Source organism: Dendropsophus ebraccatus, chromosome 1, assembly GCF_027789765.1.
Source record: "Dendropsophus ebraccatus isolate aDenEbr1 chromosome 1, aDenEbr1.pat, whole genome shotgun sequence".
NCBI classification, from domain to species: domain Eukaryota; kingdom Metazoa; phylum Chordata; class Amphibia; order Anura; family Hylidae; genus Dendropsophus; species Dendropsophus ebraccatus.
This window is the reverse complement of record NC_091454.1, coordinates 21,103,839-21,122,339: the sequence shown is the minus strand read 5'-3', so window position 1 is coordinate 21,122,339 and position 18,501 is coordinate 21,103,839. Positions and strand designations below refer to the sequence as shown.

The window sequence follows — 18,501 nt, the reverse complement described above, 5'->3', positions numbered from 1 at the left end:
AGTTACACATCCCTTATTGCATGGTCGACTAACAATTTTTTTAACCCATCAAAAAGAAGCAAAAGAAGCAAAGTAAAAAAAAAAGAAGAAAAAATTTATTTATAAGTAAAAAAAAAATAGATATAGTTTGGCATATTCTTACCTGGAATCTGCGCATATCCCGGGGGTTTCCGGCATTCTTCAGGCAGTTTTGGTTACACTTTAGAAAGAATTTTAGGAAGAATCTATAAATATAAAACATGAGAGAAAAGATAAGAAAATTTTTTCCAATGAAGAACAACTAATAAACATCAACAAAAACGAGAAATAAAACAGAAAACGGTTTCATCCGTACTACGCCAATTACACAAGACTTATACACACGTTCAGAGGTTTTTTCTGGCTTGTATATTGTGTCCGCTGTCAATGTTCGCATTCCACAAAAAATTGCGCACAGTGCATCTGTATCGTATTTTTTTGTGGATCCAAAAACTGTACAGTGCTTGTTTATAAAGGTCAAAGGTGATTCAAAGGTCACATGATTGCTTTTAGTTATTTCTTTGGGAATCCGTTTTTTTGGGGGGTTTTTTTGCGGACGATACATAGACATTGTGGATCCCATAGACTTCAATTGGTAATTCTGAAGAAAAATCTACTACTGATCACTACTGATCGTGTGAATAGCCCAATTGAAACAACGGGCGCTAACTAAGGGTAACTATTACATGAAGTGATTTTTCAACAATCAACGATTAACGATAAACGATCTCAAACGACTGCTATGGTGAGCGACCTGAAATCGTTCGCTTAATTACGCAGAACGATGGTAGTTACTTATGTTCGTTCTTGCGGCCGGCTTCTCGTCGCTACTGCGAACAACCGAATGACATCTTATTCCATGCGAACGATTTGCGAACGATCAACGATAAAGATAGGTTCAAATTCTATTGATTTCTCATTAGTCGTTTAATCGTTGTCTGCTATTACACTAAACGATTATCGTTCAAATCCAAACGATCTAACTTTTTTTTCGAACGATAATCGTCCCGTGTAATAGGGCCCTTAAGGAAGTAAAGTCAGGCGATTTCTAAAACGTGGCAGCCGGCAGGGGCAGGTGGGAATTTGAACAGGAGTATGAACTTCCCTCTTCCCGTATACGCAGTGAGTGGCGGGATACAGCGGGAGGACCGCCTGGAAAACTGGGATACAGCCATAGCCATAGGCTGTATCCCAGTTTTCCAGGCGGTCCTCCCGCTGGATCCGCCCGCTGTATGGAGCGGGCAGACAGCGGGAATCATTACCGAGAGTTCGGGTTCATACGAACCCAAACCGAACTCGGTTTGGACCATCCCTAGTCACGACCAGGTTAATGGACTGTGCAGCTCGGCCGTTCAGTAACTAGGGTGGGGCGCTGCTCCAGTCACTGGTTGGCTGAGCAGCTAGTCCATCAGTCGGGACAAACCTTCCCCTGTGATGATGTCACAACTCGGGGGTCCTGAGGCTGGTCCCGCTGCTCACCACGGGCGAGGGGAGAGGAAAGTTCCTACTTGCATTCAACTTTTTAGAAATCTACAGACTTCCCCTTTAAGTAAGTGATTGCGGATCTGTAATTACGGCCTAGATTATGGAATGTGTAAAGAAGTCAGAAAGATTGTATTGTGTCAAAAAAAAGTAAAAGAAAACAAACTTTTTAAATAAATTTTTTAAAAATTATATATATATATATATATATATATATTTTTTTTTTTTTTTTTTTTTAACGGATACCTCATACTTGATGTAAAGTAAATGCAATCAGATTCCAGTAGCAGAGACTGCAGCAGGTGCCTATCATTACTGGTGACAATTACAGGCTAGAGACATGACAAGGACCGTCACTGCCAAGAGCTAAGGAACACGAGAAAGGTTGGCATCCCAGCCAAAGAAACCAGTGCGCGGAGAGGATGTCACACTCCCCAGCATGGTGGCATTGCTGTCAGCGCTCTCTCATTCACAACCCAACACATAAAGTGCACTGACACCAGATACTCAATTTATCCACAGGGTGAGGTGAAGATTGTTGGCAGGAGGCCGCAACCTCCTCTCCCTCCCGCAGTCTGACCAAACTGCAGGGCTGACAAACTTTCCTGTCAGCAGAATGTCTCCATCACACGGAGAAGCGTTGAGATGCCACGCCGAAGCACAGCAGAAGACGTCGAAGAACCGATTAGGATTACTGACCGCATTACATATCACCTTTCAATGACATTGTAATGGTAATAATAACATAAAATAATTATATTATTGCCATTGTGACTACCTGCAACTTTGATTTAAAAAAAAAACAGTTGAAGTTGCATGACGGTTGCAATAATCTACAACAGTTGCCCTAGGTTGCTTACAGTAATCATTTACCCTGTATAACCACAAGGGGGCATTAGAACAGGACTGAAGCCTCCATAAATTGTCATCAGTTTTTGACAAGTTACCTGCAACTTTGTCCTCTAAATGTTAAGATTGCCCTTTTAAAAAAAAGTTGCTACGAAACCCTAGTCGCTCTTGGTAATCCTATTTATAACTATAAAGAGGCCCCAAAACAAAACTGAACAAAACAGAATGATAAATTTGTAATCAGTTACCTGCAACTTTGTCCGCTATAAGAAAATGTTAAAGTTGCATAAGAGTTGAAATATTCTTAGTGAATATGTTTAGTGTATAAATTTAAAAATCTGTGTGTGAGCTTTTCTCTCGGTCTCCCCCTCCTCCCCCCTCCCATCTGAGACAGCTGATGTAAAAAAGTCCCTGGCAGGCTTTATCTGCAACATAGTAGCTTCTTTGTAATGCTGGGAGGGTTAATCACAGTGAGTTGACTTCAGATTAACCCTCCCAGCATTACAAAGAAGCTACAATGCTGCAGATAAAGCCAGGGACTTGTTTACATTAACCATCTCAGAAGGGAGGGGGGACGAGACAGAGGGAAAAGCTCACACACAGATTTTTGTGTCTTCAGTATGGAAGTATGGAAGGAACTTTTAGTCTCACAATGGAATGGAAAGTGGCATACCCCTTTAAAACAAGAGTGATAAAGCACCACAAATAAAAGGAGTAATAATGACAAATTACCTGCAACTTTGTTACTTATAAGAAAATGTTAAAGTTGCATACGGGTTGAAATAATTATAGTGAATATGTTTAATGCATAACCTTAAAAAAGCCATAAAACAAGAGTATTAAAGGGAAAGATAATGACACATTACCTGCAACTTTATTCTTTATAAGAAAATGTTAAAGTTGTATGAGGGTTGAAATAATCTGGAGCCCTAGTTTTATAGAATAGGTTGCCAATAGTGTTCATGTTTCATTTATAACCATAAAACAAGTGATATACCCCCCCCCCCTCCCCCCCATAAAGGGAATGGTTCATTCTCTCCCCCCCGGGCTCCAGATTCAATGTGTATCTGCATCTCTGCTCTTCATGCAGAGTGAGGGGTCACTGCCTCGCAAGAAATGTGACAGGCCCACTACTTTATTATCACATTAGCGCAGGGAAGAAGCCACATAATTAACAGAACTTATCTTCATTTACTTGCTGAAAGCTGTAATATTCAATCATGCGCTGCTGCCTAATTGCTTTGTCTGCCTCGAACCGTTTTTCGCAGCACTGGATATGAGACCCGGCTAGCGGCGCCATCCATGTGCAGCTCCTTAAAGGGTTTCTTCACAATGACATAGGATTGCCCTATACATTCATACATCTCATACCCATATCCATATTACTATGCCGCCATAGCTGCCAGTACAGGGGATAGCTATGTATTGGTATCTATGGGAGATAGAAGAGTGGTCATGGGTACGGAGAATAGTCTGAACTTCCGGGAAGGGGAACATAACAGCTTCTCCATTGTCTGAAAAGGCTGATCACTCAGAACAATAGATGGATAGATAAACTGTAGATGAAGTGCTCCTTTACGGGTCCGACTTGATTTATCGTGTATCGGGTTGCAGTTCGTGCGGCCGTTACCATTTATTGTTATCGCCCATGCGTCTCCTGTTTACATCGCTACATTTTATCATCAGCGAGCATTTTCTCGATCCTCGGTCGATCAATGACATTTTTAAACAGGCCGATTATCGTCCTTTTCTAGGAATGCTCATTGCTGATCATTGGTGCAGTTAGTGGTGTGCGCCATGGTCCGGTAAGACCGTTGGGAGCACTGGGCCACCTGTTAGGAGCACTGCCCACGCCAATAGCACTGATCTGGCCCACCCCTGGCCGTCCAGCTCCATTCATTATAATTAGAGAGGGGCCAGCCATCCGGGGGCGGATTGGCACTATGGGGGCGGGCAGTGCTCCTAACGGTGCGGTCTTACCAGACTATGGAGCACACAACTAACAGCATGAAGGAAGGAAGGGAGGGAGGGAGGAAGGAAAGCAAGGAAGGAAGGAAGGAAGGAAGGGATGGAGGGAGGGAGGAAGGGAGGAAGGAAGGAAAGCAAGGAAGGAAGGAAGGGAGGGAGGGAGGAAGGAAGGAAGGAAGGGAGGAAGGGAGGAAGGAAGGGAGGGAGGGAGGGAGGGAGGGAGGGAGGAAGGAAGGAAGGAAGGAAGGAAGGAAGGAAGGGAGGGAGGGAGGGAGGGAGGGAGGAAAGGAAGGAAGGAAGGAAGGAAGGAAGGAAGGGATGGAGGGAGGGAGGGAGGGAGGAAGGAAGGAAGGGAGGGAGGGAGGGAGGAAAGAAAGCAAGGAAGGGAGGGAGGGAGGGAGGAAGGAAAGCAAGGAAGGAAGGAAGGAAGGGAGGGAGGAAGGAAGGAAGGAAGGAAGGAAGGAAGGGAGGGAGGGAGGGAGGGAGGGAGGAAGGAAGGGAGGGAGGGAGGAAAGAAAGCAAGGAAGGGAGGGAGGGAGGAAGAGAGGAAGAGAGGGAAGAAGAAAGGAAGGAAGGAAGGAAGGAAGGGAGGGAGGGAGGAAGAGAGGGAAGAAGAAATGAAGGAAGGAAGGAAGGAAGGAAGGAAGGAAGGAAGGGAAGGAAGGAAGGAAGGAAGGAAGGAAGGAAGGAAGGAAGGAAGGAAGGGAGGGAGGGAGGGAGGGAGGAAAGAAAGGAAGGGAGGGAGGGAGGAAAAGAGGGAAGAAGAAAGGAAGGAAGGAAGGAAGGAAGGGAGGAAGGGAGGGAGGGAGGGAGAAAGGAAGGGAGGAAGGGAGGGAGGGAGGGAGAAAGGAAGGGAGGAAGGGAGGGAGGGAGGGAGAAAGAAAGGAAGGTAGGGAGGGAGGAAGGAAGGAAGGGAGGGAGGGATGGATTAAGGGAAGAAGGGAGGGAGGAAGGAAGGGAGGGAAAGAAAGAAAGAGACATAATAAGTAGACAGATATATATATATATATATATATATGGGATAAATATATTAATAGAAAACATAGATCAATAGATGGATATATAGATGTATATTAGATAGAAGGAAAGATATGATATAGATATAACACAGAAAAAACAGCATTCTTACATGAGAAAGTGAGAGGGGTGCAAGCAGCGCCAACCTAGATCAAAGTTCCCAAGTCCATAAAGTGGAAAAAGTCTGCAGCACTCCATGGTATATCAAAGGGAAATGTGAATTTATTCCATTCACCTGTTACCTTTTCCACTGAATAAATTTACATTTTCTTTTGATATACCATGGAGTGCTTTTTTGAGATAGATAGATAGATAGATAGATAGATAATAGATAACAGATAGATAGATAGATAGATAGATAGATAGATAGATAGAAGATAGATAGAAGATAGATAGATAGATAGATAGATAGATAGATAGATAGATAGATAGATAGGAGATAGATAGATAGGAGATAGATAGGAGATAGATAGGAGATAGATAGAAGATAGATAGATAGATAGATAGATAGAAGATAGATAGATAGATAGATAGCTAGATAGATAGATAATTAGATACTGTAGATAGATAGATAGATAGATAGATAGAAGATAGATAGATAGATAGATAATAGAAAACTGATAGATAGATAGATAGATAGATAGATAGATAGATAGATAGATAGATAGATAGATAGATAGATAGATAGATAATTAGATACTGTAGATAGATAGATAATAGATAGGAGATATATATATATAGATAGGAGATAGATAGATAGATAGATAGATAGATAGATACTATAGATAGATAGATAGAGATAGGAGATAGATAGATAGATAGATAGATAGATAGGAGATAGATAGATAGATAGATAGATAGATACTATAGATAGATAGATAGATAGAGATAGGAGATAGATATCACTCGTTGTTGTGCCTATACAGATGCTCTTTGTAGGGTCTTGGTCGCCTGGTGATATTAAAGTAGAACCCCCCCCCCTGTGCTCTAGGACCTTGGTACACTAGTTTACTATTCTCCTGGTTTATCTGGTACCATGACAGTGACAACATAACCAATAACTTCTCATCATCATTATCATCATCCTCCTCCTGTCCTCCTTCCCTTCTTCCTCCTTCTCGGCCTCCATCACCCATCTCCCCTCCGATCATGTAACCGCACTCAGCTGTTGTGCCGTGTCACTTGCACTTAGTGTGTTCACGCTGGAGGATTAACCTACACTTATATTTATGTCCCATCTTAACCTCATCTTAACCAAGATGAGAGCGGAGCTCTTGGTGCCATCCGCCGGCGTGCTTGTTGCCATCTATAGATACAAGGCTCCTCATATTTGTCTAAGACCAAAGCACGAGTGTTCTTTAGAGCTAACAAGCTCCTCTAGAGAGGCCGGCGGGAGGTAGAGAAGATGGCGGAAAGGGGGGGGGGGGGCGTGATTCTGAGTCTAGAAACACTTTTACATGTAAACTCACCTCTAAATTATTCATCTCCCTATAAATTGTTGGGCTTGTGGGTCCGGCTACTGTTTTATCCTTTATTATTTAGTAGAACAAATCAAGTCAACGGTTGAGTTATCGCCAATTATGATCACTCCCCCAAAAATTACGGCCTGGATTTTCCAGACAGACCACTTACAATCACATATTAATATTAGATTACGCCTCTTGGCAGGGCCATAACTCTTAGGGATCGTTAAATCCATTCACATCAGTGCCAACCGGGATCGGCGGAAGATGGCAACGTCCTCGATGATTCATATTAGTTGCTCGTCAGATGATAAATATTTATTCGGGATTAAGACTTTAAAGGATGAACGGGATCGTAAAAAGATGGATTTACTATTCTAGTAATGGAGCTGCAATACTGCGTATGACCCGTGGACAGGGGTGGCGCTGTTTCCTGGGAGGAAGCAGCGGAATGACTTTATCGATAGTGTTGAAAAAGAAAGCACTGGGCAGCCTAGAGGTTCTGAAGGTGGGCAGGTGTCTCCATACCATAGACCAGGGGTAGGAAACCTTGGCTCTCCGGCTGTGGCAAAACTACAACTCCCATCATGCCTGGACAGCCTTTGGCTGTCCAGGCATGATGGGAGTTGTAGTTTTGCCACAGCTGGAGAGCCAAGGTTCCCTACCCCTACCCTATTCTATTGAAGATATTGAGGTCACAGTTCCTGACATAGACAGAGGTGGCGCTGTTCCTAGGAGGAAGCAGCTATGGCTTTTTCCAGTTCTGGGGAGGCACTTTATTGATTTGGGATTTTTTCTATACTTATTAGTCACTTTTTCCATGCAAGGACTAAGCAGTAAATGAGGATATTAAAGGGGTAGTCCACAAAAAAAAAAAAAAATCTTTCAAATCAACTGGTCCCAACTGGTTCTGTAAGAAAATCTCCAGTCTTCCAGTACTCATCAGCTAGTGTATGTTCTGCAGGAAGTGGTGTATTCTCTCCAGTCTGGAGAGCGGGAGAGGTTTTCTATAGGGGATTTGCTACTGCTCTGGACACTTCCTGACATGGACACAGCAATGTGTCATACTGGAAAGAATACATCACTTCCTGCAGGATATACAGCAGCTGATAAGTACTGGAAGACTTGAGATTTTTTAATAGAAGTTATTTACAAATCTCTGGCGCTTGCCGAGACCAGTTGATTTGAAAGAAATTTTCATTTTGGTAAGTAGGTATGCTACTTACTTAAACCTCATCTCCCCAGCGCTGAAAAAGTTAACAGCCTATATATATATATATATATATATATATATATATATATATATATATATATATAAAGTAAAAAACAAAAAACAAGTGATAAACATAACATTCTAACACCCCTCGAAAAACGTGACACCTCGGCAATAAATAATCTCACCCTTCCGCCATAGCTCCAAGTCTAATGAATTCCAGTGTGAGAAATCTATGGACTGAATCCACTGGTGCTAATATAAATGTTTGCAATAAATCAAAATGAGCAATAATTCCGAGTCTTCCCAATGAGAGTGTCTCATTCTCAGCTCGGAGTGTCAGACTTTGTCTGACTCTCTGTCTCCTTCTTGTATTAATGGTTACTTGGCAGCCATGTCACATTCTCCTGCCGCTGGGAAGGCTGACAGAGCCGATCAGGTGCTGTCCAAACATTTATTAAAACATTTGAAATGATGAATCTATCCAATTACCGCTATTAATGCGGCTAATGCTGAGTAACGAGGGGAGAGACGGCGGCATGCGTTCCCCGTCATTCATTAACCTGCACTTGTCAACAGCTCCCAGCCCCAAACCTAATCACCCGCGCCGGCCCCGCTCGCACACCCGTCACTTTTAATAAGTTGCTATACCGCCAATACGTTCACTGGAAGGCATCTAACAGGGGGCCGAGGGAGAGAAAGAGATAGGGGGACACCGGGACGTCTACAAGAGTTAGTCCGACTTAACATATCGAGAGACCAAAATTTATCCGCTTCGTAGAATTTTACATGGATGACATATGGCCGCTTACAGGACAATTTGTTCCTGGATTATTATACTGTATACTATATATTAGTAGCTAAATGGGCCTAAACTTCTTAAAGGGCTTAAATAGTAAAATTGGTCAGTGTACAGTATTAGTAGATGTACTCACTGTATATACTGACAGCAGCTTCCTGTGTACCTCATAGAGCTAATATCAGACTCCTCTCCTCCAGGCTGGGCTGCCCTGCTCTGTGGTGAGTCTGTCCATATGATGGCCGACATGGAGGAGCATGTGACCATGCCCCACCCCCCAGTGTCCACCACTGAGCCTGTATATGCCTATGGAGGACACCGAGGGTGGTACATAGTCACATGCTCCTCCATGTTGGCCATCTTATATCTTATAGACACACTCACCACAGAGCAGGACAGCACAGCCTGGAGGGAGGGGAATCTAAGGTAGTTCTATGAGGTACTCAGGGAGCTGCTGTCAGTATATACAGTGAATACACTTAAAAATACACAATTTTACTATAAAGTGGCCAACCCCTTTAAGAAGACATAGAGGGAGATTTATCAAAACTGGTATTAAGTAGTTGTTGGCTCAGTTGCCCCTAGCAACCAATCAGATTCCACCTTTCATTTTCCAATGAATCTGTGAGGAATGAAAAGTGGAATCTGATTGGTTGCTAGGGGCAACTGGGCCAGTTTCACTTTACACCAGTTTGATAAATCTCCCTCATAGTATTATAAATGGTAGTGGTCAATGGAGGACCCTGTTATGTAGGTTTCACTAAGGCCTAGGAGCCTCCTTGTAAATTAAGATAACGTTCACCCCATAATCATTTCTCAACTATTCACATCCATCTAATGGAATAAGGTCCATTTGGACTGGGTTAGGTATCATGTCCCAATTCTTAAATTAAACAGTTAAAGGGGTTCAAATCAACTGGTACCAGAAAGTGCCAGAGATTTGTAATTTACTTCTATAAAAAAAAAAATATCCAGTCTTCCAGTACTCACCAGCTGCTGTATGTCCTACAGGAAGTGGTGTATTCTTTCCAGTCTGACAGAATTTTTTTTTTTTTTTTTGGAATAAAGTTAGATTGTTCTATCTATTACTATTATCTTGTAATAGGGCATTCCTAACTACCCCGTAAGGGGATTTTTCACGCTCCTTATAAGACACATAACATGGAGTCGGCTGGGATCTGTCTCTGTATTATAAATGACATATGATAGGGGGACACAAGTTGACCTCACTATAGCGCAACATGGCGAACATAGAAAATTCCCTACAACCCTCTATCCTTCTAGATCAAGGATGGGGAACCTTCAGCCCTCCAGCTGTTGCAAAACTACAATTCCCATCATGCCTGGACAGCCAAAGCCGAAGGCTTTGGCTGTCCAGGCATGATGGGAATTGTAGTTTTGCAACAGCTGGAGGGCTGAAGGTTTCCCATCCCTGCTCTAGATAGTAGGACTTTGATTCCGAATAAGATCCCTGTAGCGGCTGAAACGCGTCGTGTCTGAGGTTGTGTACCAAATTATTCCGGATTAAATCTGTTTTTGCCTTTTTATTTTATTTTTATTTTTTTTTCTATTTTCCCTTCGGAGAACAATGATTCCCGAATCAACAACTAAATCATTTCAGCCACATCTTGATTCCTGGGTAAAACCCGACAGGAGCTATACAACGCTTAACAGCATCTCGACAATTAGCATATTATAAATACAAAAAATGATAAAGAGAGGAGGGGAATCAGGGGGCCGCCGCTGACTACCTCCAGTAATATAATTCCACTACTTAATGCAAAGTAAGAGGCATTATCAGGCTCACAATCCTCTTGCTCGGTGTTATCTTCCCTATCAGTAAATGAGACTCACAGTACACTGCAAGCCATAAATAATTCAGGGCCTGAGATGGCAATTATAGCAGCATGCACAACCACCATGAATATTTTATGAAGGCTAAAACAGCTCTCAGAATGAATCACAGATAGATGAACACACAGTACACACACTGAAAGTACACAGGATTCACTCTGACAATGGACACACACATACGTTTTAAGGGGGGGGGGGGGCATAAGAAGAAAAAAAAAAACGTACGTGCCATCATAAGTACGATGCTTAAATTGCCACGCGAAAAATATAAACGTCGTCCCTTTAAATAAATGGACAAAAGCGCCATCCGGTGACACAGCTGTTGTAATATTTAAAGGGATGCGGAGAGAGGCTCGGGTTTTTATGGCGAAGGAGCAAGATGTGTAATGGCACCAGATGTTTAGAGGAGAAGGCTCGGGGTTTATGGCCTCCTTTAAGACAAGGCGTTTTAACATAAAAATTTTGAATATGGATATTTTGGCGCAGGTTGCGGCCCGTTTGCCAGAACTGCCTACTGGGAGGACTGGTCTTGTCGTTACCTATCAGGGGTGGTTGATTTAGTCAAGACCTAAAAATCCAATGAGAGGTATCCATAGGTGTTGGGTTGAAGTTTTGTTGACATCGTGAGATTTGCTTTATAGATATCTTGATGACATCACAGGGATTTGTTCATAGGCGTCTTGATGACATCACGTGGATTTGTTTTTAGAAATCTTGATGACATCATAGGGATTTGTTTATAGGTGTCTTGATGACATCACAAGGATGTTTTTATAGTTGTCTTGATGACATCACAGGGATTTGTTCATAGGCGTCTTGATGACATCACAAGGATTTGTTTTTACATATCTTGATGACATCATAGGGATTTGTTTTATAGTTGTCTTGATGACATCACGAGCATTCGCTTTATGGTTGTCTTGATGACGTCACAAGGAATTCCTTATAGGTGTTTTGATGACATCACAAGGATGTGTTTATAGTTGTCTTGATGACATCACAAGGACTAGCTGTCTAAAGATTGATGACATCATGTGAAACGATGTAATTTAAAATGGCATCAAATGTTGCTACATTGATTTTTTCATAATATCACAGAAATCTTCATGACATCACAAGGACTGGCTGTCTGATGATTGATGACATCACAAGGACTAGCTGTCTGATGATTGATGACATCACAAGGCTAGCTGTCTGATGACTGATGACATCACAAGGACTAGCTGTCTGATAAATGATGACAGCAGAAGGACTAGCTGTCTGATGACTGATGACATCACAAGGACTAGCTGTCTGATAAATGATGACAGCAGAAGGACTAGCTGTCTGGTGATTGATGACATCACAAGGACTAGCTGTCTGATGATTGATGACATCACAAGGACTGGCTGTCTGATGATTGATGACATCACAAGAACTAGCTGTCTGATGATTAATGACATCACAAGGACTAGCTGTCTGATGATTGATGACATCACAAGAACTAGCTGTCTGATGATTAATGACATCACATGGACTAGCTTTCTGATAAATGATGACAGCAGAAGGACTAGCTGTCTGGTGATTGATGACACCACAAGGACTAGCTGTCTGATGATTGATGACATCACAAGGACTGTCTGTCTGATGATTGATGACATTACAAGGACTGTCTGTCTGATGATTGATGACATCACAAGAACTAGCTGTCTGATGATTAATGACATCACAAGGACTAGCTGTCTGATGATTGATGACATCACAAGAACTAGCTGTCTGATGATTAATGACATCACATGGACTAGCTTTCTGATAAATGATGACAGCAGAAGGACTAGCTGTCTGGTGATTGATGACATCACAAGGACTAGCTCTCTGGTGATTGATGACATCACAAGGACTAGCTGTCTGATGATTGATGACATCACAAGGACTGGCTGTCTGATGATTGATGACATCACAAGGACTGTCTGTCTGATGATTGATGACATCACAAGGACTAGCTGTCTGATGATTGATGACATCACAAGGACTATCTGTCTGATGATTGATGACATCACAAGGACTATCTGTCTGATGATTGATGACATCACAAGGACTATCTGTCTGATGTTTGATGACATCGCAAATGTCATCTGCATCATGATGAATGAATCAACCTCATTTAAAATGGCAAAACCCCCCTTATGGAAATTATTAATGGAAATGACCCTATCCATTGACTCCACACGGTTTCTCTCTATGAGTGGCGGTCATTGTATCCCGGTATGATGCGATTGTGCACACTGATTCATTCACAAAGCAGCAGCCGGCGATGAATGCCTGGTTATATCAGAATGCCGTGTAAATACTGAATGTAGCTGTCCATTAAGAAGATCCGCAATGTGCACAGTCAGCATGTAATACAGAGGGCCGTGTGTACTGACAGCCATACTAATGTGCTGGTTACAGCCGGCTACCGCAGAGGAGGACAAGAAGCTCTGTTAGGCCAGGTTTACACGTTGGGCTCATCCAAATCTATCTAGGAATACAATTTCTAGGAGGATGGGGGTTGTAGTTGCAGAGCATGTTGCCTCATGAAGAGAACAAGGACATCATCAGAATGTTTTATCTGTGATTTTACATAGAACTACAGGAAAACCTACAGCAGAGGGGTAACTATAAAGGTAACATAAATCTACAGCAGAGGGGTAACTATAAAGGTAACATAAACCTACAGCAGAGGGGTAACTATAAAGGAAGGTAAACCTACAGCAGAGGGGTAACTATAAAGGTAACATAAACCTACAGCAGAGGGGTAACTATAAAGGAAGGTAAACCTACAGCAGAGGGGTAACTATAAAGGTAACATAAATCTACAGCAGAGGGGTAACTATAAAGGAAGGTAAACCTACAGCAGAGGGGTAACTATAAAGGAAGGTAACCTACAGCAGAGGGGTAACTATAAAGGAAGGTAACCTACAGCAGAGGGGTAACTATAAAGGTAACATAAATCTACAGCAGAGGGGTGACTATAAAGGTAACATAAACCTACAGCAGAGGGGTAACTATAAAGGTAACATAAATCTACAGCAGAGGGGTAACTATAAAGGAAGGTAAACCTACAGCAGAGGGGTAACTATAAAGGAAGGCAAACCTACAGCAGAGGGGTAACTATAAAGGTAACATAAACCTACAGCAGAGGGGTAACTATAAAGGTAAGGTAACCTACAGCAGAGGGGTAACTATAAAGGTAAGGTAACCTACAGCAGAGGGGTAACTATAAAGGTAAGGTAACCTACAGCAGAGGGGTAACTATAAAGGAAGGCAAACCTACAGCAGAGGGGTAACTATAAAGGTAAGGTAACCTACAGCAGAGGGGTAACTATAAAGGAAGGAAAACCTACAGCAGAGGGGTGACTATAAAGGTAAGGTAACCCTACAGCAGAGGGGTAACTATAAAGGTAACATAAATCTACAGCAGAGGGGTAACTATAAAGGTAAGGTAACCTACAGCAGAGGGGTAACTATAAAGGTAACATAAATCTACAGCAGAGGGGTAACTATAAAGGTAAGGTAACCTACAGCAGAGGGGTAACTATAAAGGTAAGGTAACCCTACAGCAGAGGGGTAACTATAAAGGAAGGTAAACCTACAGCAGAGGGGTAAATATAAAGGAAGGTAAACCTACAGCAGAGGGGTAACTATAAAGATAACATAAATCTACAGCAGAGGGGTAACTATAAAGGTAACATAAATCTACAGCAGAGGGGTAACTATAAAGGTAAGGTAACCTACAGCAGAGGGGTAACTACAAAGGTAAGGTAACCTACAGCAGAGGGGTAACTATAAAGGTAAGGTAACCTACAGCAGAGGGGTAACTATAAAGGAAGGTAACCTACAGCAGAGGGGTAACTATAAAGGAAGGTAACCTACAGCAGAGGGGTAACTATAAAGGAAGGTAAACCTACAGCAGAGGGGTAACTATAAAGGTAACATAAATCTACAGCAGAGGGGTAACTATAAAGGTAAGGTAACCTACAGCAGAGGGGTAACTACAAAGGTAAGGTAACCTACAGCAGAGGGGTAACTATAAAGGTAAGGTAACCTACAGCAGAGGGTTAACTATAAAGGAAGGTAAACCTACAGCAGAGGGGTAACTATAAAGGAAGGTAACCTACAGCAGAGGGGTAACTATAAAAGAAGGTAAACCTACAGCAGAGGGGTAACTATAAAGGTAACATAAACCTACAGCAGAGGGGTAACTATAAAGGAAGGTAAACCTACAGCAGAGGGGTAACTATAAAGGTAACATAAATCTACAGCAGAGGGGTACCTATAAAGGTAAGGTAACCTACAGCAGAGGGGTAACTATAAAGGTAAGGTAACCTACAGCAGAGGGGTAACTATAAAGGTAAGGTAACCTACAGCAGAGGGGTAACTATAAAGGTAAGGTAACCTGCAGCAGAGGGGTAACTATAAAGGAAGGTAAACCTACAGCAGAGGGGTAACTATAAAGTAAGGTAACCTACAGCAGAGGGGTAACTATAAAGGAAGGTAAACCTACAGCAGAGGGGTAACTATAAAGGTAACATAAACCTACAGCAGAGGGGTAACTATAAAGGAAGGTAAACCTACAGCAGAGGGGTAACTATAAAGGAAGGTAAACCTGCAGCAGAGGGGTAACTATAAAGGTAACATAAACCTACATCAGAGGGGTAACTATAAAGGAAGGTAACCTACAGCAGAGGGGTAACTATAAAGGAAGGTAAACCTACAGAGAGCGCCATTGTGATGTTACATAGAATTGCAGGTAAATCTATTGCACAGAGGTAGCAGAACTGGATAAACCATTCAAACAAACTGATGACATCATCATAATACTTTATCTGCGTGGTTTTGCAGGTGAACCTATGGCAGATATACCATTTGAAGAAACCGATGACATCATCAGAAATGCTTTATCTGTGATTTTTCATGAAAATACAGGAATACCTACCGCACAGATGTGGCAACACTGAATTATAAAGTGATGACATCATCACAAAAGCTTTATCTGTGATTCTTTATTGGACTGGCAGAAAACCGAATGCATTTTCTTAAAGGGGAACTCCAGCATAAAAAATATATATATATATTTTTTTTTTTAAATTCAAATAAGAAATATAGTTTTGTAACTTTCTTCCATTTAAAAATCTCCACTCTTCCAGTACTTATCAGCTGCTGCATGTCCTGCAGAAAGTGGTGTATTTTTTCCAATTTGACACAGTGCTCTCTGTTGCCACCTCTGTCCGTGTCAGGAATTGCACAGAGCAGTAGCGAATCCCCATAGAAAACCTCTCCTGCTCTCCAGACTGGAAAGAATCCACCCCTTTCTGCAGGACAACCAGCAGCTGATAAGTACTGGGAGACAAGATTTTTATATACGAATTTACGAATCTGTATAACTTAATAATTTTTTGCTCTTTAAATGGGGGTTATCCATGATTAGAAAAACATAGCTGCTTGCGAAAACAGCGCCACCCCAGTCCTAAGGTTTTGTTTGGTATTGCAGCTTGTCTTCATTTACTTTAAAGGAACTGAGCTGCAATACCACACACAAACTCAAGACGAGGGTGGCGCCGTTTCTATATCAAGGAATGCTCCGTAAGCAGCTGCGTATCCCTTACCCCCGCCATATACAGCGGCATTTTCCCACGTCTTGGGTGAATTACTTGACACCGCCGCTAATGCCCGCTCATATTACTCCCAAAAAAATGCAGCTGGGTTAATCGGTTATTTCTCGTATTTTGACATTCGTGTTTACCTTTTGGAAATGCCATCAGCGGCACGGAGCGGTGTTTGAAAGCTAACAGCTAACACATGCAGCGCTCCTGCTCGCCAGAGAAACCTCGCTCCGACTTTCTTACAGGCGCCCGTGCCAAGATCAACAGCGCAGGATTGATTTCACTTCTCGCGAATTGACAGCTTATTTATCTCGGGCTGAGAACTTTCTAAACCCTTTAGGCTTCCACAGGGCTTACGGCAGAGATCCCCCCCCCCCCCCCGCCCCCTCCGACATAGAACAGCAGAGGGGATTCCTTACACAACTCTTCTATGGGAGATGGGGAAAAGTGACCAAGAACCCGCCATAGTGCTGCCAAACACTGCACAGACTACTGACTTTTTAAACTTTTTCATAAGGTGTTCGGTTAAAAAAAAAACGACGTCATAAATCACAACTGGTGCTAGAGAGTTATATAGATTTGTAAATTACTTCTAATATAAAATCTCAAGTCTTCCAGTACTTATCAGCTGCTGTATGTCCTGCAGGAAGTGGTGTATTCTTTCCAGTCTGACACAGTGCTCTTTGCTGCCACCTCTGTCCGTGTCAGGAACTGTCCAGAGCAGGAGAGGTTTTCTATGGGGATTTGCTACTGCTCTGGACAGCTCCTGACATGTGCTGCCATTGTTCCTATGGATCCATTATACTGCCATGTGCAGGCACCCATACACACACGTACTAGGTTCTGTTTTGTATTTTTGGGAAGACTGTTAAAGGGGTAGTCAGACTTAAAGGGGTATGCCAATCTCAGCTAACATATTAGTGGGACTAATATTTTTTCAAATAAATTAGTTTTGCAAACTTTTCTCCTCCTAATAGGTAGACAGCTCTGCTCTAAAAGCAGTGGTCTGGCTGGTACAGGTGGAATCTGTTTGATAAATCTTCCCCTATATGTATAGAGATGTATATATAAGTGTGTGTAGTGTATATACCCTCTGTATATATATATATATATATATATATATATATATATATATATATGAGCCAGACCACTGCTTTTAGAGCAGAGCGGTGGTCGGTAACCTAGATAACAAGTTGTCAACACTGGGAGGAAAAGAGCAGGAGACAAGTTTTCAAAAAATATTTCTCTTGATGAGCCCTACAGGTTTACCTATATTAGTAGAAATAGGAATACCCCTTTAAATTCAAGTATATAATTGGGGGGGAGCACTGGAAACCCACAACCTGTGTAAAAGATTCCTTGACACTGAGTTGATCACAAAGTGTCCCCCTGCCGGAATCCTCAGTAATAAGTTGGGTAAACCTGGCGATAAGGGTTTCCCTGCAGCGCCCCCGCAGGTGAAGTAAGGAATTACACAGTGTCTATAAAAATCAGTGCATTGTTAATACAATGCAGGACAGAGTGAGTCCTCCAGAGTGGAAGACGCTCTTTCTAGCTGATGACTAATTTCCCAAACCTAGTCTGGATTCACAAAAACGAGATGAAAGCGTAGCGGCGACTGTAGCGCATATTCACACAGGTGGCGGCGGTTCCATATTTATTCCTAGGCGGGAATATCATGTCACCATATAGATGGATTCTAATGCCTTGTTTGTGATGCTTATGATGCATTGAATGCGTGCGTCTGCCTCCCAGGGTGCTCCCCTTGTATACAGCGTATTTGTTGTCGTTCCAGTCCAGTTGTGTTACGGATGTCGCCGGCAGCATCTAGTTATCAGCGTTATTATTAGTCGTGAATCCTGACAGATAACATGTCACACTAAACCTACACTACAAATCACTGCGCCAGCTCCGACTCCAATTTGCATCTGTTTCCCACATCTGTATTTAATGAGGTTTTCCCACAGATCGGCCCCCCGTTCCCAGCCCGGGTTGTCTATTTATCAGCTCTTGCCATGAGCCTTCATATCTGCATGTTTCCCGCCACCCGCTTCCTGTTTGACTTCACATTGACTTTCATTCCCCGTTGCGCTCATTGATTACATTACGGTGACATGTAAGTGTCACACCAGGGATGGTTGTTGGTTTTTTTTACGGAGCTTGAACAAATTTCCTATCTTTTCCCATTACAGGATCGAGTTGAAAAGGGCTGTT

General features: G+C 42.4%; 1 protein-coding gene across 8 annotated transcripts in view; it reads right to left on the bottom strand.

The window, feature by feature from the left end:
• EBF1 (EBF transcription factor 1) overlaps positions 1 to 18,501 on the bottom strand; it is a 312,968-nt gene that overhangs the window by 76,896 nt on the left and 217,571 nt on the right. For all 8 annotated transcript variants that reach the window (XM_069953297.1, XM_069953328.1, XM_069953313.1 and 5 more), the window contains exon 7: positions 143 to 224. In XM_069953297.1, coding sequence (XP_069809398.1) covers positions 143 to 224 — 82 coding nt within the window. The remainder of the gene's footprint in view (positions 1 to 142; positions 225 to 18,501) is intronic.